This window comes from Babylonia areolata, chromosome 8, assembly GCF_041734735.1.
Source record: "Babylonia areolata isolate BAREFJ2019XMU chromosome 8, ASM4173473v1, whole genome shotgun sequence".
In the NCBI taxonomy this organism is placed as follows: domain Eukaryota; kingdom Metazoa; phylum Mollusca; class Gastropoda; order Neogastropoda; family Buccinidae; genus Babylonia; species Babylonia areolata.
Genome location: NC_134883.1, coordinates 43,446,674 through 43,467,862, shown reverse-complemented (window position 1 = coordinate 43,467,862; position 21,189 = coordinate 43,446,674). Strand labels below are relative to the sequence as shown.

Genomic DNA, 21,189 nt, shown 5'->3' with positions numbered 1-21,189 from the left:
AAAATAGAAAGATCTCTCTTGTGACAGCAAAGCATACACAGACGATCAGCACAGTACTAAAAAGAGTGAAACAGAAAAACAAAGAGAAAACATGTGTAACAGCTGAGCAATTATGTCTTCCACACCCAACTGCACTTTCAGCTGCAGTTCAGGGGTCATCGCAGAGTCAACAGTCGGACTGGTCATGTGACTGGCGAAACTCTGCAAATGGTGACTGCCATGCACGGTGTTTGAAGCAATATCTCATAAAAATTTTAGCTCAATTTTTTACTACTTTTTTTCTTTCCTTTTTTTTTTTCCCGCTTTGTCAAGCAAAAAGCTTTTGAGCATGCCAATATGGCTGCCATGATGTTCAAAGCTGAAGAGGTGGCTAGAATTTCGTTCGATTTGCTGCACAACATTCACATGTTGAAGATCCTGTAATCCAAGGCTCGTCCCTGGCAAAATTCTGTAGAAAAATCCACTTCGACAGGAAAGCAAATAAAAAGAAAACTGCTGGCAGGAAATAATACAAAAAATGGGTGGCACTCTCAGTGTAGCGACGCGCTCTCCTTCGGGAGAGCGGCTCGAATTTCACACAGAGAAATCTGTTGTGTCAAAAATAAGTAATACAATACAATACAACACAGAAGAAAGAAGAAAGAAACGAACCAGATTTCTTGGGGAGTCACTGTCCAGTGGGTCTTCAGCAGCCAACATGGCAGAGGAGATGAGGATGCAGGCCAGCACCAGATTGCTGAAGTAACTATGGTTACACACTTTGTGGCAGATGATGCGGAACCTGTCCGAGAGGCCAATGACCAATGTTACAACCTTCACATGTGAAGCACACTATTTTGTTGGACAAATTCTTCTTCCAAATATATCAATGCCAAACAACAATGTGAAGCACACTATTTTGTTGGCTGAATGTTTCTTCAAAAATATCTATGCCAAATGACAACGTGAAGCACACTATTTTGTTGAATGAATGTTTCTTCAAAAATATTTATGCCAAATGACAACATGAAGCACACTAGTGATTTTGTTGACTGAATGTTTCTTCAAAAATATTTATGCCAAATGACAACATGAAGCACACTATTTTGTTGACTGAATGTTTCTTCAAAAATATCTATGCCAAATGACAATGTGAAGCACACTATTTTGTTGACTGAATGTTTCTTCAAAAATATCTATGCCAAATGACAATGTAAAGCACACTATTTTGTTGACTGAATGTTTCTTCAAAAATATTTATGCCAAATGACAATGTGAAGCACACTATTTTGCTGACTGAGTGTTTCTTCAAAAATATTTATGCCAAATGACAATCTGAAGCACACTATTTTGTTGACTGAATGTTTCTTCAAAAATATCTATGCCAAATGACAATGTGAAGCACACTATTTTGTTGACTGAATGTTTCTTCAAAAATATCTATGCCAAATGACAATGTAAAGCAACTATTTTCTTGACTGAATGTTTCTTCAAAAATATTTATGCCAAATGACAAAGTGAAGCACACTATTTTGCTGACTGAGTGTTTCTTCAAAAATATTTATGCCAAATGACAATCTGAAGCACACTATTTTGTTGACTGAATGTTTCTTCAAAAATATTTATGCCAAATGACAATGTGAAGCACACTATTTGATGGACGAATGCTTCTTCAAAAATATCAGTGCCAAATGACAAAGTGATTTTCACACACAGAAAGTTTTGTTCGTTTACTCTGTCAAAAGTGGCTCACCGATCAGCTTCTAGCTAACTTTTATACTCTTCAGCTTACACTCCCCCCCTTCCCTACACAAACCAAACAGCCTTCATAACCACCTTACAAACACCAACATACACAGACACTCCCCTCTTATCTCCCTCTCCCTGTCACTATGTTTAAACCTGAGACACTGATATTGATATGTAGCATGGCTGGTACACAGTTGTTTCCAGTGAGTATTGATGTGTGTGTATGTGTATATGTGTCAGGAAGAGCGGGTGGGAAATTAGGTTGGGTGACTGGACGTGTGTGTATTGAGCAAGTGAATTCCTCTGCTACAGAAAATTCTTTGTTCGCTTTCTCATATTTCTGTCAGAATGCTATGTGGTGGTGAACTTACTTTGTCAACATTACTTTATTACCCATCTTATCATAATGCAAATCTTAATGAAAGATTATAATCTAAATTGATTACGCCGCTTATGCTCCATGTGTCATGTCCTAAAGCACTCTTGGCTGTGAAAGCGTGGATGTAACTTGGGCAAGACACTATCCACTGTAATCAAATTCTAGCCCAGATAGTCGTGACTGCAGTTATCTTCTCTGCTGTTCTGACAGTCATAGTCAAATTCTAGCCCAAATTGTCCAGACAGCAGTTACCTCCTCTACTGTTCTGATGGACACAGTCAAACATGACTGACCATCATATTCAAGCCAAAAGACAAAATGTTCCTAAGTTTACAGACAAACCTGATGTTACGTCAGGCAGAGAGAGGGCAGGGCTGACTCACTTGTTGGTGGGTTTGAACACAAAGAGGGAGCTGGCCTGGGGGATGGGCTTCACTTTGGACGAGATGTGGATCTCCGACATCCTGCGTGGCCGTGCCTTGGACTGGATCTCGTCTTCGTCTTCCCCTTCCTCCTCTTCCTCCTCATCCTCCTCACCACTCTCGTCTTCCTCACCACTCTCCTCATCTTCATCCATCTCATCGTTGTGATCTTCGTCATCTGTGAACGTAAAAAATACAAAAAAACGTCACTAAACTGTGAACACGATGCTTAGCCGTTACTGTTATAAAATATGGTAAAACTGGGAAGGGACTGATAAACATTATTTTGTGAAGTTTTTTTGTTCTTATCTCTCCAAAATAATCCTGACCAGTTTCAGATTTGGTTACCCTAAACTCCCAAAACAGTCAAAGCCTTTACAACTTATTTCTGAATGAATTCTGTTGGGCTGTCCCAGAGCCTGAGATGCCATCTTGGAAAAAATACTTCCACCATCGTCAAATTTCTTTCCATAATCAGTGGTATGCGTGTAAAACTTTATTTCACTATTGTTCTGTCACATTCTATCTTGTCACCCACTTGCCAATTTTCCTTGCATTTCATGAGGACACTGAAGTGATTTGATTGATTTCATTCTGACCAACTGAATAATCTGAATATCTATTGTATCTATCAAAGCAGATATGGCAAGCAAATGCAAAACATTTGACAAAGATTAGAATACAATGAAAAAAAGGTTAGATATAAAGAGAATGAAAATAATTCTCCAACAAAGATAAACAGGCCAACATGGTATCTGCGAACCAATCCAATCTTCCCAATTGTGTTTGCACAAGCAGAGAGAGATTATGAATGTGTGTGTGTGTGTGTGTGTGTGTGTGTGTGTGTGTGTGCGCATACATGTGTGTGTGGGGAATGACATCAATTATTTTACATACTGCATCACCAGTCAATATTTACTATTGTTCTAATATCAATGCCAGGATCAACACGACTGTATCCATGTTGGAAGACACTGTTTAACATTTGCCAAGTTGTGAAACATGACTTCTCCCTATGGTTATAAACAAAACTTGCCAGAAAGTGCTTGAAAGAATTCAAGTTGTGTCCAAACTCAGTAAACTGCCCAGTAGGAGCCCAATATTCCTGGTGACCCTGGTACACTTGGTAATAAAGACATATTCTAATGTATTCTATTCTATTCCAGTTTATCAAGTCATGTCCCTTCCCTGTTAAATATTTGCTGAAAGTTTGATGAATCAGGATTTGATGCCTGAGCACTGCTCAAAATTCTTACACTTGCACCCCAGCAGTGCTCAGTGCAGGGTGGAGTAAGTTCAGTATATTGAAACAAGATCCCACATATTACACACACAAATATACATATCAATATATCTTTAAATCTCTCTTTTTCTCCCCCATCTACTCCCTGCTTCTCTCTCTATACACACAGACACAGACATATATGTTTTCATATATTCCAACAAAATGTTATACTTTAAAGTACATACTACCAAATGTGTGATCTCACCTCTAATTGGAACTCGATGACTATTGCGGTACTGACCAGAGAGATCATCAATTCGCACATGGTGTTCACTGGGGCTGTTTTCTTTTCTGCAGAACAGATCAGTCAAACATCAGGCATTATTCATGATTCACAGAGGCTTCAAAAAAAAACCTGATTACAGAACACTGACTACAAAATGACCACCAAAAAACGACCAAAAAAACCCCCAAAAACCCAGAACTCAAATAAGTAACGAAAATAAATCAATGGTAAAATCTGGAAACATTTCATAATAAATCTTAAGAAAATACCATCAGTTCTCCCATACACAAATTCACAGTTCAATTTTTGATTCACCAGTCATTTACATTAACAATAAGCTCAGAAATCTATTGTTCCATTGCCCATACACAAATTCACAGTTCAATTTTTGATTCACAGTCATTTACATTAACAATAAGCTCAGAAATCTATTGTTCCATTGTTGTTTTGATAGTCCTTTATTGAAATGTCTTACAGCATACTTGTGCAGTCCTTTCCATGAATGTCAACTCAAAATCCACTGTTTAATTACTGATGCAACAATCCTTTACTGAAATGCTTATCTAGTAATATAATGGTGTAGTCCTCTCAATGACTGATCAATCAGCTCTTAAATCCACTGGTGATTATCGTTTCAGAAAGAGGAATTTGGAAGAGTGGTGTGGGGGTAATGACACTGAAATGTATGGATGACGGGACAGCACAAATCAATAAAAAAAAAATAAAAAAACACACACACAAAAAAAACACCACAAAGTGATTAACCTTCTGCTACGCTGACTTCTGTCGCTGGGCTGTCGACTCAGGTGTTCTTTGGTCTCACTGTCTTCATTGTTGTCATTTCCGTTGACATCCACACCTTCGTCTTCTTCATTGTTCTGGAGCAAACAATGTCTCCAATGAACAAGGTGCAATGTGGATGATCATATCTGAAATAACTATCATGTTACATGGCAGACAAGATCTGAGAAGATATGCGATAATACAGTTACCAAGATTTGACATAACATATCACAGAGAGAGAGAGAGAGCATGAGTGTCTGAATGTGCACATTACTGTCTCATCAGCTTTCAGGCAATGAACTTTAAACACAGTTTAATCACTCAAACTTAACTGATTCACAGGCACATAAATTATATATCTTCAGCCATATACCCAGTCACACAAGCTATATTTTCAGCCAGAAACTTGCAGGCATACAAGTAACATCTTCCGACAGAGTGAATGGAGTTTTGCACAGAGAGCCATGCAACTTGAAAGTGTCCCATGTGCATCTCCCACCTGGCCATCCTTTTCTGGAGATTTACTCTTGGAGCGACGTATGGATCGCGTGCGTTCCTTCTCCTCCTCTTTCTCCTGTTCTATCTCCGTCAGGCTCTGAGCGTCAGCCAGGTTGTCCACAGCAATGGCCAAGAAGACGTTCAGCAGGATATCTGTCACTGGTCAAGGACATTTTCTCTACAAGGGTTTTTTTTTTTCTTTTCTTTTTTGTTGCCACATCATCTGCACAATCTCAGTGGCATTACTCCCACACCACCTATTCTGAATCCCTCACAGACATCCACACCTGGGTTCATCCGTCACAGTCTAAGTGCCAGCAGTCCACAGGGAACAATCGATGTTAGGCTCAATACGAGGCCAAACACCAGAGGATACCCTGCATTGCTGCCGAGTCACTTTGGCTATGTTCAGTTGTGCCTGTTCTGATTTCACATACACAGAACACCATCCACTAAGGCCCCTAATGAAGACAATAATCACTTTGTCAGAGCACACCATCTACTGAGGCCCCTAATGAAGACAATAATGGCTTTGTCAGAGCACACCATCTACTAAGGCCCCTAATGAAGACAATAATGGCTTTGTTAGAGCACACCATCTACTGAGGCCCCTAATGAAGACAATAATGGCTTTGTCAGAGCACACCATCTACTAAGGCCCCTAATGAAGACAATAATGGCTTTGTCAGAGCACACCACCTACTGAGGCCCCTAATGAAGACAATAATGGCTTTGTCAGAGCACACCATCTACTGAGGCCCCTAATGAAGACAATAATGGCTTTGTCAGAGCACACCATCTACTGGGGCCCCTAATGAAGACAATAATCGCTTTGTCAGAGCACACCATCTACTGGGGCCCCTAATGAAGACAATAATCGCTTTGTCAGAGCACACCATCTACTGGGGCCCCTAATGAAGACAATAATCGCTTTGTCAGAGCACACCATCTACAGAGGCCCCTAATGAAGACAATAATGGCCTTGTCTGAGCCAGGCTAAGTGTCTCCTCCAAAGGTTCAAAGTGGAGACCGCCACCACGTTCCTCCAACAACAGTCACCCATGAATATGCCGACGCTGAAGACTCTGACAGGCCTCACCCCAAGCATGTAAGAGGAAGAGGATCAAAACTGAGGTCACCATGAGAACAGGGCATGAAAGGCCACAGAATGTGGGACAATTTCTCCCATGGGGATGATGAATATGCTGCTGCTATGGAGGTCCATTTCGGGTTTGGGACCATGTGATAAGGCTATACTCTATGCTTCCTGTCATATCTTTGCACGAACCAGACCCAAGAGATACTACACTTGCAGCGCTGGTCAGGAAATTTGAGCAAAGCACCCAAAGATGCATCCATGATGCGGATGATATTCAACTGTGTGGTCCCAGGAGTCTTCCCATTAAAGGAGTTGGCCATGGGCTGGAAAAAATCAACCTGCGCTGGGAATTAAACCCACTCCTCCCTGCTGTCAGTCTGTGAAGTTAACCACTTTGTCAAATACCCAAATACCATGCAACTATCTGCTATGTGCCAGAAACAAGGAAAAAAAACATCAGGTTTCATAAAATCATTGACTGAAGTTAACAGTTTTTTTGTTGTTGCTGTTTCAATCCATGAAAGTTAAAAAATAAGACTAATGAGTTCCATGAGTGCACTTGCAGCCCTTCAAGCACATGCACATTCACTCTCAACAAATCTTCACAACCAAACTTCACACACACACACACACACAACAACGTAATACAAACAACACACACACACGTATAAATCTGCACAGGTTATGAAAGGATACAGTTACCCACGATGAAGAGACCCACAAAGTAGAGACAGACAATGACCCCAATGTTGCCGACACCTCCGTAGGCACGGATCCCGTCATACATCACCACGTTCCAATCCTCACCTGTCAGGATCTGGTCCACAAACCACCGTCAACACATATCACTTTGCACAGTACACCAGTCACTGTCGGAACAGTACTATCCTATCACAATACTCAGCATCACTTACATACACCTGTTTGGGTTCAATGCTTTTATGTACTGTTCCTGACTACCTTCTCAACAGCTCAGGTACCTCACCAATGCCTTGGAGCCCAGCTCTGATGACAGATTGGTTCTCATGGTTATATTTGTGCCTGTTAGGTACCTCTGGTGATGATCAAAGACCATCTGTGGTGTCCATAACCTCCTCCAATGCATCTCTTTTAAGTCAGAAATGGCAAATAAACTGCATAAGAAAGTTACAGATATCGTAACAAACACAACAAGGGACACATTTTTTCTTGCAATCTCAAAAGCACATGTAATACAAATTGTATTAGAAAGTTACACTAGATACCACAATAAACATGATGACAGACAATTTTCCTGTAATCACAAAGGAACATGTTTATTATAAACTGTATTAGAAAGTTGCAGTAAATACCACAACAAACATGATGAAAGACACAATTTTCCTGTTATCATAAAGGCACATGTACAATAAATTGCATAAGAAAGTTGCAGTAGCTGTAGCAACAAACGTGATGAAAGACACAATTTTCCTGAAATCTCAAAGGTTCATGTATCACTGATTGTACAAGAAAGTTACAGTAGATACTGAACACACAAATGGCTTTCAGGCACACATGCACCACGAGCAGCTTTAAAAATGTGTTTCAGAAAATTTTTATATATTATTTTTACAATTATTCAGTGGTTTACAAACCACAGCTGTGGCTTTTCATTGTAAAAAAAAAAAAAAAAAAAAAGGAAGTTCATGTGCATGAAGGCATCTCCGATTGTGGGTGATGCTCATTACATACACCCCTGTTAGCCGGAAATTCAGCACCATTTCACCATGCCTTCAAGAAGAAAACTAGCAGTTCCCAAGTGGTTCTTAACTTTTTGTGAACCCTGTATTTCTCAGAGACCAATGCTGTTTGTCCTATCTTGGTCCAGAGTATCGAATAAATGCCTTTCTCAGTACAACATACAGATTCCATGGTTCAGGTCTCTCAAAACGCACCTAATTCCATATAGCCTACCATCTCCTTGAATTTTTGCTGGCTGGGTGTATGTGGCTGTGTGTGTGTCTGTACATTTGTCTGTGTACACGCTTGTTTGTGTATGGTGATGCACTTGAATGTGTATGTATATATGTGTGTACAGCTAAACTTTTATATACACCAAAGCTCCCTGATTGGGATGTGTTTGCATCAGTAGGCATTTGTTATTGACTGTGTTATTTTCTCCACTATATTTCAATGTTTTTACTAACGTCTATTTTGCAATAATTTTCTATTTCATTTTTATGTTTATGTTTTACACAAACCTAGGATAGGCTAACAAGCTCAGATCAGCACACTGGGTTTATGCAAATGTCAGGCATCAGCTGCTTTTTTTGTTTTCTATTTTTCTTACAGATACTGTGGTAGCATATATGAATTGGTCCCGCATGCTCAACACCTTCCTTCAAACTGAATCTGAAGGTGTAATGTGAAAGGGTTTTGGGTGAGCTGGGGTCTTCTCTTTCTTTTTCTTCTTCATTCGTCGGCTGCAACTCCCATGTTCACTTGTATATTCACAAGTGGGCTTTTACGTGTATGACTGTTTTTACCCCATCATGTAGGCAGCCATACTCCGCTTTCGGGGGTGTTGCATGATGGGTATGTTCTTGTTTCCATAACCCACCAAACGCTGACATGGATAACACGATCTTTAACGTGCGTATCTGATCTGCCTGAGTACACACGAAGGGGGTCCAGGCACAAGCAGGTCTACACATCTGCTGACCTGGGAGATCGGAAAAATCTTCGTCCTTCTTCCACCAGGCACCATTACTGAGATTCAAACCCCGGACCCTCAGATTTAAACTCCAACGCTTTAACCACTCGGCTACTGCGCAGCTGTGCTGCCTCATTAGCCGTGGATGTGCCGACATCCTCCTCTCTCCTTCACCACCTCCCCTCGGCTATCGCACCCGTCAAATGATTAATGAGGTGGGGACGATACCTGGAACACCGTGAGCAGGGACTGCCAGAAGGTGTCAAAGTTGCTGCGGGGCGTGGCGTCCTCCTCAAAGTTGAACCTGCCCCCAAACAGCTGCATGCCCAGCAGGGCGAAGATGACAATGAACAGGAACAGCAGCAGCAGCAGACTGGCGATGGAGCGCATACTGTTCAGCAGGGAGGCCACCAGGTTCCTCAGTGATGACCAGTACCTGCACCATTATAATGATAATGATAATAATATTAACTAGAATAATAATCATAGTAATAATAATAATAATAATGTGCTTTTGTGTAGTGCAGTGTGGCCACCAGGTTTCTCAATGATGACCAGTACCCACACCATTATAATAATAATAATAATAATAATAACAATAACAATAACAGTAGTAATAATAAAAACTTTTGTGTAATGCCTAATCTTCAGCTAAAAGTGCATACATAGCAGATGGTTGAGATTTAAGCTTTGCGTTATACAGTGTTTGGGTGTGTGGGTGTGTGCATCATCAAACAAAAAAACCAATAAATACTGGTCTAAACAAACACAACTTTAATTTCCTGACAAATGACATAATGTGAATCAACAACAAAAACATAATCAGAAAACCAAACAAAGTAAAAACAAACAAACAAAACAAAACAAAACGGAAAAAACAGGAAAAAAACATAAAAAACAAAATTTCACCCCAAAACACCAACCTGAATCACAGCCATAGATTCATCCACCTATCCTAAAGGAGTCTATTGCAAGCCTGAACCATGACAGTAAACAGGTGGTGAACAGCACATGTACTTCAATCTTCACCAATGCTGAATGCTTTCATCAGATGTAATAATGGTACATTTTTCAGCGCTTTCAAACATTTATAATAACATGTCAGACACAAAGCACGCACAAACGCACAGCCACACACACACTCACAACCAGAAGAAACAGATGCCGATCCACGAAAAAACAGACAAGCAACGAAGCGCCCCAATCATGCCAGAGACATCCATCCACGACCCAGTAAAATCCCCCACACCACACCTCTGTCCCTCTCACCTGGTTGCCTTGAAGACACGGAGCAGGCGGGCACAGCGCAGCACTGACACGCCCAGAGGGGGCATGACGTTGGTGTAGAGGAAGATGACCTCCAGGATGCTGCAGATGACGACGAAGCTGTCAAAGCGGTTGAAGAGGGAGACAAAGTAGCCCTGGAAGCCCAGGCTGTACATCTTCAGCAGCATCTCCATGGTGAACAGCACCACGAAGAACAGGTTGGCGATGGCTGCAAACCACACCTTGACTGTCATCGTCACATCTCACGCATTTCGACATGATCAGGACATAAGTTTTTGAACAGCACCACGAAGAACAGGTTGGCGATGGCTGCAAACCATACCTTGACTATCATCGTCACATCTCACCCATTTTGACATGATCCAACAGTTTTTAAACAGCTAAGAAGTTACATATTTCATTACTCATCCAAGCACATGCACACATGCACACCAACACACAAACTGGTTTTATCCAAACTAACAGTTACTGATCACCACACACACTCGCACACACACACACAGAGCATAATTGTATCCATATATCATTGTGCATACAAAATAAGCCATTATCAAATCTACTAGTATACATGTAAATTCCCACGTTTATTATTCAAAGTATTATTTATTGTGGGTATTGCAAAAAACAACAACAAAAAATAAATGAAAAACAATGGAATCTCACCCAGCCACTTGGCAATACATATACACATATTACTGTTTTGTATTGCCTGTCACATACATTAGTCTCAAATGACCCAAAATGAAATACAAGAAAAACAAACTAAAAAATCTGACATCATTATTTTCAAAAGTACAAGCATTTTACAACTCAATGAGTCCCACAATGAACATAACTAAAAAGCAAGCGACTGACAGAACTGACCCTGGAACTCGTCCAGCCATTCTGGCTGTCCAAAATGTTCTGATGTGAGGACCACAGTGTTCAAGAACACCAACACAATCACAATCCAGTAGAAGGCTTGAGATTTCACAATCTTCCTGGAGAATCTCCGACACCGTCTATTCAACTTCTGCAGTCGTAACCTGAAACAAAATGCCAACACAATCACGATCCAGTAGAAGGCTTGAGATTTCACTATCTTCCTGGAGAATCTCCGACACCGTCTATTCAACTTCTGCAGTCGTAACCTGAAACAAAATGCCAACACAATCACGATCCAGTAGAAGGCTTGAGATTTCACTATCTTCCTGGAGAATCTCCGACACTGTCTATTCAACTTCTGCAGTCGTAACCTGAAACAAAATGCCAACACAATCACGATCCAGTAGAAGGCTTGAGATTTCACTATCTTCCTGGAGAATCTCCAACACCGTCTATTCAACTTCTGCAGTCGTAACCAGAAACGAAATGTACAAAATATACCCATACCATTGAATTTCATTGTTAAAAGGAAATGTAAGAGTTGTAGTTTTTATTGGAAACTTGAAGAGAAAATAAATCAAACAGCAGTCCAAAGACAATCCGAGTTGTTCCTCAACCAAAATCACACATTCACAGAATACAGGGTGTGGGGTGAAATGGAGAGTTCTGTTACCAAAAGAACCATTTGTGTCAAGTTTAGACAGGATTCACAAGCTCAAAATCAAAGAGGAAAAACAATGCAGTATCACCAAAAGCAAGTGAAGCAGTATAATAGCCTGTACTGCACAGGTACTGATGCATCATGTTTTTCTTCTCTCTTTTTTTTTTTTTTTTTAATTACAAATTGATACAAAGAAAATTTATCCTTTGTTGTTTTTTTGTGTTGTTTTTCTCCCTTCCACAGTTCATTCTCATAATCCTTTCTCTACAGTGCAGAGAAAGAGAAACGAGTATATTTTCATACTTCCCTCTCTTACCTCTTTTGATGGAACCATGTGAGCTGTATTTCTTCTTCGCCTTCCTCTCCATCCTCTTTTTCTTCATCGATGTCGTTTAATGCTTTGGCTGAAAACAAAACAAAAGGCACTGAAATGGTAATGTTCGTTTTGTTATTGTTTCCGTCTACAATCTGTTCATACATATTAAATTTCACACAGACATACAGCAATGGGCAAATACAAGTATCATTCAATCAAAACCAAATATTGCCTTTGCCCTTGCACTTGCTGTACAGAACATACAAATGAGACGAAATATACACATCTTCCTCTACATCTGTTTACAGACATAATACAATGAAAAATATTAGAGCAATGAACATTCAGTATTAAACAAGTACAATAACTTTCCTTCCTAAAGAAGGACAAAGGCACACTACTTCAAAAACCAATGCTGCTTAGAACATCAATCAGTCTGCACTCAGAATATAAGAAAAAGTACTGAGAAGCAAACAGGAACGTTTCCTTCAAAGAAAAAGATAACTTTCACTCTGTACACACACTCTGACAAGTACATACAACAACAAAAATGTGCTTCAACAAAGTGACATTCATTCAAGGCGGAACAGCACCTTTTTCGGACTTAAAATCATACAAATCATGCTGCTTGTAGCCCAGCTGACCACAAAGGAGTCATTTCAGGCAGCTTTTAAGTCTCGACTATGCCTTACATACCACAAGAGAATGCTAAACAAACATGGGGTCAGCAACAAGCACAAAATCTACAGCGTTAATCAGCGCCCTGCATCACATCTTACAGTGTCTGGGGGTGGCCCCCTCCTCACACTCCTCCTCGTTCTCGGGGTCGATGTCCTCAGCCTGCGTGATCCAGTCCAGGTAGCCCCTCAGGTCCTCCTCCAGCTGCTGCTTCTCCCGCAGCTTCTGGAAGTCTCCCCGCGCCTTGGCCTTCTCCCTCTCCTTGGAGAACTCTCTGGAACCAGGATACCCACAGCATGACCCAACGTCACGGTCAGTCTTTAACTGTCAGAGTCTGGTTTAATAATAAACTGTCAGAATTAATCATTAACCGTCCAAATCTAGTTCAATCCTAAACCGACAGAATTAACCAAACTCCCAGCATGACGCCACTTCACCGTCAGTCATTAACTGTCAGCACAGATGATTAACCATCACAATAAATCATTAACTGTCAGTGTCTTGTTCAAACATAAACTGACAGAATTAACTCCCAGCATGACGCCACTTCACAGTCATTAACTGTTTGATAATAAACTGTCAGACAGGCGCAACAACCGAATGGTCAAAGTGTTGGACTTTCAATCTGGGGGTCCCAGGTTCGAATCTCGGTGGTGCTTGGTGGGTAAAGGATGGAAATTTTTCCGATCTCCTAGGTCAACATATCTACAGACCTGCCAGTGCGTGAACCCCCTTTGTGTGTATATGCACGCAGAAGATCAAATGCACACATTAAAGATCCTATAATCCATGTCACTGTTCGGTGGATTATGGAAACAAGAACATACCAAGCAAGCACACCCCTGAAAACAGAGTATGGCTGCCTACATGGCAAACAAACAAAACGGTCATGCACGTCAAATGTTAAATGTCTGTCTGAGTGTTATGTGTGCGTGCCTGGAATCTGACTGAATGACACAGGAAATGAATGATGAGCGCCCAATGGCAGCTGTCAGCCTGGCTCTACCCAGGTAGGCAGCCTGTTGTGTAAATGACCCAGTGTTTGTAAAGCGCTTAGAGCTTGGGTCTCCGACCGAGGATAGGCGTTAAAAAGTATCCATATCAATCAATCAATCATAACTGTCTAGTTTAATCATAAACTGTCTGAATTTAATCTGATCATCATAAACTGTAATAAAAAACTGTCGGATCTAGTTTGATCATCACAGACTGTCAGAATCTAGTACAGTACTCTAACAATTAATCATAAGCTGTATATAGTTTCATCATAATATGTCACAATTAATAAAGTGTCACAATTAATCATTAACTCTCACAATCATTAATTGTATGTGGTATCATTATAAACTGTCACAATTAATCAGAAATTGTCACAATCCAAAACTGTCGCAATTAATCATTAACTCTCACAATAAATCATAAACTGTCAGAATGAAGATTAATCATATTCAATCAGATTCTTACTAAATCATACTCTTAAAATTAATCATAAACTGTCACATTTAGTTCAATCATAAACTCCAACAATTTAGCTTAATCACAAACACTAGCTTTTGCTTCTTCATTTCCATTTTCTCTTTTTAAGTTTCTAAAAAATCTTCTGAAAACAGTTACATTCAAATTCATTCTTATTTCTTTTTCTGATCCTAATTCATTTCAGGCAATACACAAGTGTACTCCACATCTTCTCCAAACTAATTTTCCACCTCTGTAAAATCATTTACATTTTCTTTGGTTTTTTTTTTGTTGGCTCACTCTCTCCAACAAATCTACCGAAACAATCCGTATTTCCTCTCTAGTTTTCTGTGTGAAAACAGACATAATACAAAAGGAAACGATTTCTCTAAAAGCACATATTGTCAAGAAGTTCCTGAATCCAAACTGATTCAACTTCAGCATTCATGGGCTGCAACTCCCAAAGTCCCTCAAACGTACAAGTGGGCATATATATGTGTATGATCATCTTCACCCCACCATACCAGCAACCATACTGTGTTTTCGGGGATATCATATCAAAATTGAAGCAATCCCCGAAAATGGAGTAAGGCTGCCTACATGGCAGTGTAAAAACAGTCATACACGTAAAAGCACACACATGTACATACGAGTGAACGTGGGAGTTGCAGCCCACGAACAAAGAAGAAAGTCAAAGCACCCACCCGCTGAGAACACCAAGAACAAGGTTGAGGACGAAGAAAGAGCCGATGATGATGAGGCTGATGAAGTAGGTCCATGGCCATTCTGTGCCCACAGCATCGTTCACCTGTGGACAGCCAGCAGTGTCTGGGGTAAAACAGCTTTTAGATTCTCATTACATCAACTGTACTAAACATCTAAAATAAATTTAAAATAAAATAAATAAATAAATAAATAAATAAAAATAAAAAATAATAATAATGGACATTTGTTGAGCACTTTCCTCCCTTAAAGAGAGCTCAAAGCACTTTACAATAAACATTAAACACACACACATGCGCGCAAGTGCACACTCAATAACTCACAAAAGAAGAAGAAAAATAATGATCTAGCACACAATAATATAAAACAGATTCAGAGACTATGCGTATTACATTACATAATTACACACACACACACACACAAAAAACGAAAGGGACAGAGAGTTTGCATGGCTTATTACTGAAAAGGTATGGAAGGTCTATGGATAGGCGTTTTCAAAAAGATGTGTTTTCAGATCAGTTTTGAAAGACTGAAATGAAGGAGAGTGGAGAAAATCATGAGGTAAACAGACATATGGAGCTGAAAAAGTAAAGGAAGATTCACCAAAGGATCGGGTTTTAACACAGGGAGCAAGTAGCCACCATGAATCGGAAGATGATCTTAGTTGTTGTGGGGTGTGTGTAGGTTTGAATCAATTCTCTCAGATACTGAGGAGCAGCACCCAAAATGGAGTTGAAGGTGAGAACTGCAATTTTGTACTGAATGCGGGCAGAAATTGGTAACCAATGAATAGAATGCAGAAGATGAATGATATTGTCAGACTTTTTGGTTCTAAAGATTAATCTTGCTGCTGCGTTTTTATCTTTCTGGAGTTTTTGTATTGAGTATCTTGGACAACCAATGAGGAGTGAGTTACAGTAATCTAGTCTGGACAAGACAAGAGAGCACACCAGAGTTTGTGTCACTTGAGTAGAAAGGAGATGTTGGATGGAACTGATTTTTTGAATTTGAAAGTATGCAGCCTTACTGAGATTCTTTACGTGTTTCTTCACTGTGAGGTTTGAATCAAACATCACACCCAGATTTTTTCACTGAAGATACAAAGGTGGAGATAAGCCATAACAACACTGAAGCGTCACATTAAACAGGACCGAGCCCCCCCCCCCCCCTCCAGCCACATCCCTCCCCCCCCCCCCCCTCTCCTAAAGGACAGGTGAATGTGGACACTCACATAGTACATGACATCGGTCCAGCCCTCCATGGTGATGCACTGGAAGACAGTCAGCATGGCCAGACCAAAGTTGTCAAAGTTGGTGATGCCATAGTTGGGCCCTTCCCAGTTTTCAGCACAGAATGTGCCGTTTGGACAGCTGTAACCCTGACCGCACGGACCTGGTTCCTCCACAAATTCCCCTGGGGGGCAGCATTACAAAAACAACATACAAAATGATGTACACATACACATACACTCACTCACTCACACACACACACACACACACTCTCTCTCTCTCTCTCTCTCACGCACACACAAACACACACGCGCGCGCGCGCACATACACACACAACACTCACTCATACTCATACACACACACACATTCTCACATCCGCGCACACACACACACACACACGCACGCGCGCGTGCGCGCGCTCATACACACACAACACTCACTCACACACACACACTCTCTCTCTCTCTCACGCACACACAAACACACGCGCGCGTGCGCACATACACACACAACACTCACTCATACACACACACACATTCTCACGTACGCGCACACACACACACACACACACAGACACGCCCGCGCTCATACACACACACACACACACACGCGCACACTAAATACTGAAGTACACAACAAAGGCTGACAGACCAGATCAATCAAGGAGAATAATAGGAGAGACAGAGATCAAGGTAAGCTAAAGTAAACAGCAAGAAAGCAGGTGCCCATACATCCATAAGTATGAACATACTTGCCAATTCTGAATGTGTGTGTGAGAGTGAGAGAGAGAGAGAGAGAGAGAGAGAGAGAGAGAGAGTGTGTGTGTTTGAATGCAGGCACATGCAATGCATGGCCATAATAATGATTGTGAAATGCACACACATGGCTGCATGTGCCTGTAGTGAGCAACTGTTTAGTACATCGTGTCAGCTCAATATGTTTTCCTCTATACCCTCTCTGTCCTATTCCTCGCAGGGTCTCACGATCCCAACCCCCTCAGTCTTCATTCCTATCTTCTTTCTACTGTGCAAAATTCAGGAGCTAAAGCACAATCACGTATTTTCAAAAAAGCAGATGTTGTGTCTCTGAACCTGTACGCCATCTTCAGTATTTCTCAAATATGTACAACTTCACACTGCTCACAAAATGCTAAACAAGGTTGATGTTGCCAAACACATTTGCCACAACTGTCGTTTGATGTCCAACAAGGTTACCACGATGCCAAACTCAAAGGATTCATTTTCTGACAGTTTCATAAAAGGCAGAGAGAGAGAGAGAGAGAGAGAGAGAGAGACAGACAGACAGACAGACAGACAGACAGGCAGAGACAAAGACAAACAGAGAAGAAGACAGAGACAGGGAGAGAGAGAGAGTCAGACAGAGTAGAAGACAGACAGAGAGAGACGAAAACAGTGACAAAGAGAGACACACAGAGAGACAGAGACAGACAGCAGACAGGAAGACAGAGAGAGTGGATGTGTGTGTTTGAGAGAGACAGAGAAAGAAAGACAGGCAGAGAGTGAGAGTGAATGTGTGTGTGTGTGAAGTGAATACGATAAAATTTAGACGCCAAGCCTATACTTATGTAAACATCATGTGTACAGTGCAACATCTGTACCTGTTTTCGCGCGCGCGTGCATGCGTGAGAGAGAGAGAGAGAGAGAGAGAGAGAGATACACAAGTATATGATACAGTTTACATATTGAATTCTTGCCTGTGTAAACATTAAGCATGCAATGTGTGTGTGTGTGTGTGTGTGTGTGTGTGTGTGTGTGTGTGTGTGTGTGTGTGTTTGTCCATGCATACACCCATACATAAATGATTGTGTGTGCACATGCCTGTGTGTAAGCATCATGTGTATTATTATATCACATGACACAAATGCACACGTATATGAGTAAATAAATGCCACATCCACTCCCGACAGATTTTCAAAAACATCTCCTTCTGTTTGTCCTGTCACACTCATGTGCCCTAGTAAAAACGGAAAACTATCAAGATATCAAATCATAATGATTCATGAATGATATGGAAATGATATTTCCCTTTACTGTTTGTGAAATACAGCAGTCTGTTTGAGTAATGTGTAATGGTCAGATTTCACACATAAGTGGATGGCAACAATCCAAAAGCTACCAAAGTATACAGGAATATTTCTAAACATATAAAGTGACTGATTTGCAAGGATTTGTAGTGGATTTCATCCAAACTTCCGTCTGACATAAAAAATTAAAAAAAAGAAAAGAAGTTTAAATCTAACTAAGCCCAAACCAGACTGATTTAAAATCAAGCCCCACCCCCACATACATGCGTGTGCATACTACAGTCACGCACACGCATACAGACACACACTCTCCCTCACTCACTAAGCATGCACAATTTACTGACACTCACAAAATTCAACAGCATGCAAAACAGCAAAAGAAACAGCCACACCCTAAACCGAAGCCCTCACCTGTGGTGTTGTCCTTGCATGCTGAGTGAAGTTTCCCATAGAAGAGCTCCAGCCCAATGATAGCGTAGATGAAGACAACAAAGATGACAAGCAGTGCTATATGTAACAAAGGCACCATTGCACGCACAATGGAGTTTAAAACTACTTGCAGACCTGGAACAGACACACAAACATACAAATAATCAGTTAGTACAGCGTAGAAAAAAACCATGTTTGTGTGTGGTAGGGGTAGGTCGTGGGGTAGATTGCTTTATTCTTTAAGGGGAGACTGTCTTGTTTTGTTCTTCCAAAGTGTCCATATGCAGTGTACCTCCCAAAACACACACCAAAGTCTTCAATCATATGTGAGAGGTGAAGGAGGGAGGCAGTGAAGGAGTGAGACAACGAGAGAAAGATGAACAGAGAGAGTGTGTGTGTTTGTGTGTGCGTGTTTGTGTGTGTGCATATGTGTGCATGCGTGCATGACTGCATATGTACTCGCATGCGTACTAGTTTACGTGTGTGAATGCTTACACATACATATGTGTATGTGTATACCTGTATGATGCATAGGTATGAGCATGAAACTGTGTATAGTGGACATAGATGTATGCCATGCAGCCAAAAACTACATTTTTCTTTATCTAAAATGTTTCTGCAATGTGAGTATTACTGTGTATCAAATCCACAATGAGCAGTGGGCTAAGTATAATTGTTTTATCTAATTAACTGAAGTGAATTTATCTATCTCCAATGCATCCTCCATAAAAAATCAATTCATCTCTTACATCCCTACCAATAAAACAGATCTAATATTACTAATGAATATTAAAGATGCCCCTCTCGTCCACATGTCACCCCCTTCCTCTCTCTCTCTCCCCTCCTCTCTCTCTCTCCCCTTCTCTCTCTCTCTCACACACACATACACACAAACACATACACACACCAGAATTTGTAAAAATATTTGACGTTTATGTTCTCAGTGTGGTATGAGAAGATATATTTACAGATGGCTCTGTTTTAAACAACAGAGCTAGTGCTGCTTTTGTTATTCCAGAACTTTACTTTCAAAACTCATTTCATCTGGGAGAAAATAAGTCCATCTTCACAGCTGAACTCAGCAATTGTAATCGTGTTAAATTTTATGATATCTTTTCCAAAAACAATATTTCAGATTCTATTTTGTGTTGATTCTTAATCAGTTCTTCACGCTATTAAACTTTTAAAAGAAACGGTTAGGTATGAACTCATTACTGAAATCAACCATTTGATTCACGAACTCTTACTAAGAGGCTCTTACATAACCTGTTGCTGGATCATGTAGATTCCTTCTCATTGTGGTTTTTACTATAATCAAAAAGTTTGCTTTCACTACGGGATTGTTACACCATGGTAGAAAAAGTCCAATGGTAAAAATTTCAGCTTGAAGAAGAAAACACCGGAAACTCGGAGTTACATAATAATATATACAGAAAATGTATGGTTTCATGGGAAAACATTACCAAAATCATTTTCATAAGAGGCAAATAAATTCTCTGTTATGCAGATGGAAGATGAACTGTTTTAAAACCAAGTATGTCGGAAATATTTCTTGTATCTGTGGTGCTCACATAACAGCCGATCATATACTAACTTGCCACATGTTAAAGTCACACATCCCTGAACTGAAATCATCTTCAGTGTTGACAATCTTCAGTAGTCCATTGCTAATGTATGACTTTTTCAAATCCTTGTTTAATAGTCCAGTTGGTTTGCTGTTATAGTTGTTAGTTCTTCATTAGAAAGGTGTTAAATTGTTATGTTGTTTTTTCTCTCTCTCTCTTTTAATTAAATCAATCATTTTCTATATGTAACACATACACATGCACACGCGCGCACACACACACTCTCTCACTTACTCACATGCGTACACAGTAATTTCTTCCCCCCCCCCATCCCCCCCCCCCTGATTTTTTTCCAACCATTGTTTAATATCACTTACAGTGAAAAGACGTTAAACTAAAGCACGCACACACACACGCGCACACACACATACACACATCATTCCATGTTATTTAGAGCTCAGCCGACAAGAAAGGCAGGACTGTATGTGTGCAAAAGAATGAACTATTCAAAAAAGTAGTTAGAAAGTTAGAGAAGCAACAATTCTCATTTGAATTCTTTTCACCTGTGCATGCCTGGCACTTGGCGGGAACCTTGTTGGCCTGAAAGCTGACACAGCCAGGGATTCTGGCCAGAACAATGTCATCATAAACCTCCCTTTTCAGACAGGGACTCACCTCACACAAACAAGGCAGCTTTAGGAGATACTTTGCACTGTACTGTAATTGTCTTTTTTCAGTAATTACTTTTTGGTCTGAGATTGGCTCTCTTACCAGATAGAGCTTCTTCCCATAGATAAGTACTACCGATTTCATTTTTCGTTGTTTTTTCTGTGTGTGTGTGTGTGTG

General features: G+C 40.4%; 1 protein-coding gene across 3 annotated transcripts in view; it reads right to left on the bottom strand.

The window, feature by feature from the left end:
• The window catches only part of LOC143284841 (muscle calcium channel subunit alpha-1-like), a 127,870-nt gene that overhangs the window by 68,556 nt on the left and 38,125 nt on the right, over nt 1-21,189 (bottom strand). For all 3 annotated transcript variants that reach the window (XM_076591910.1, XM_076591912.1, XM_076591911.1), the window contains exons 6-19: nt 18,760-18,912; nt 16,307-16,488; nt 15,057-15,160; nt 12,999-13,171; nt 12,220-12,307; nt 11,243-11,403; nt 10,361-10,586; nt 9,320-9,527; nt 7,117-7,237; nt 5,323-5,474; nt 4,806-4,918; nt 4,020-4,105; nt 2,491-2,707; nt 652-781 (exon numbers count right to left, since the gene is read on the bottom strand). In XM_076591910.1, coding sequence (XP_076448025.1) covers nt 652-781; nt 2,491-2,707; nt 4,020-4,105; nt 4,806-4,918; nt 5,323-5,474; nt 7,117-7,237; nt 9,320-9,527; nt 10,361-10,586; nt 11,243-11,403; nt 12,220-12,307; nt 12,999-13,171; nt 15,057-15,160; nt 16,307-16,488; nt 18,760-18,912 — 2,114 coding nt within the window. The remainder of the gene's footprint in view (nt 1-651; nt 782-2,490; nt 2,708-4,019; nt 4,106-4,805; nt 4,919-5,322; nt 5,475-7,116; nt 7,238-9,319; nt 9,528-10,360; nt 10,587-11,242; nt 11,404-12,219; nt 12,308-12,998; nt 13,172-15,056; nt 15,161-16,306; nt 16,489-18,759; nt 18,913-21,189) is intronic.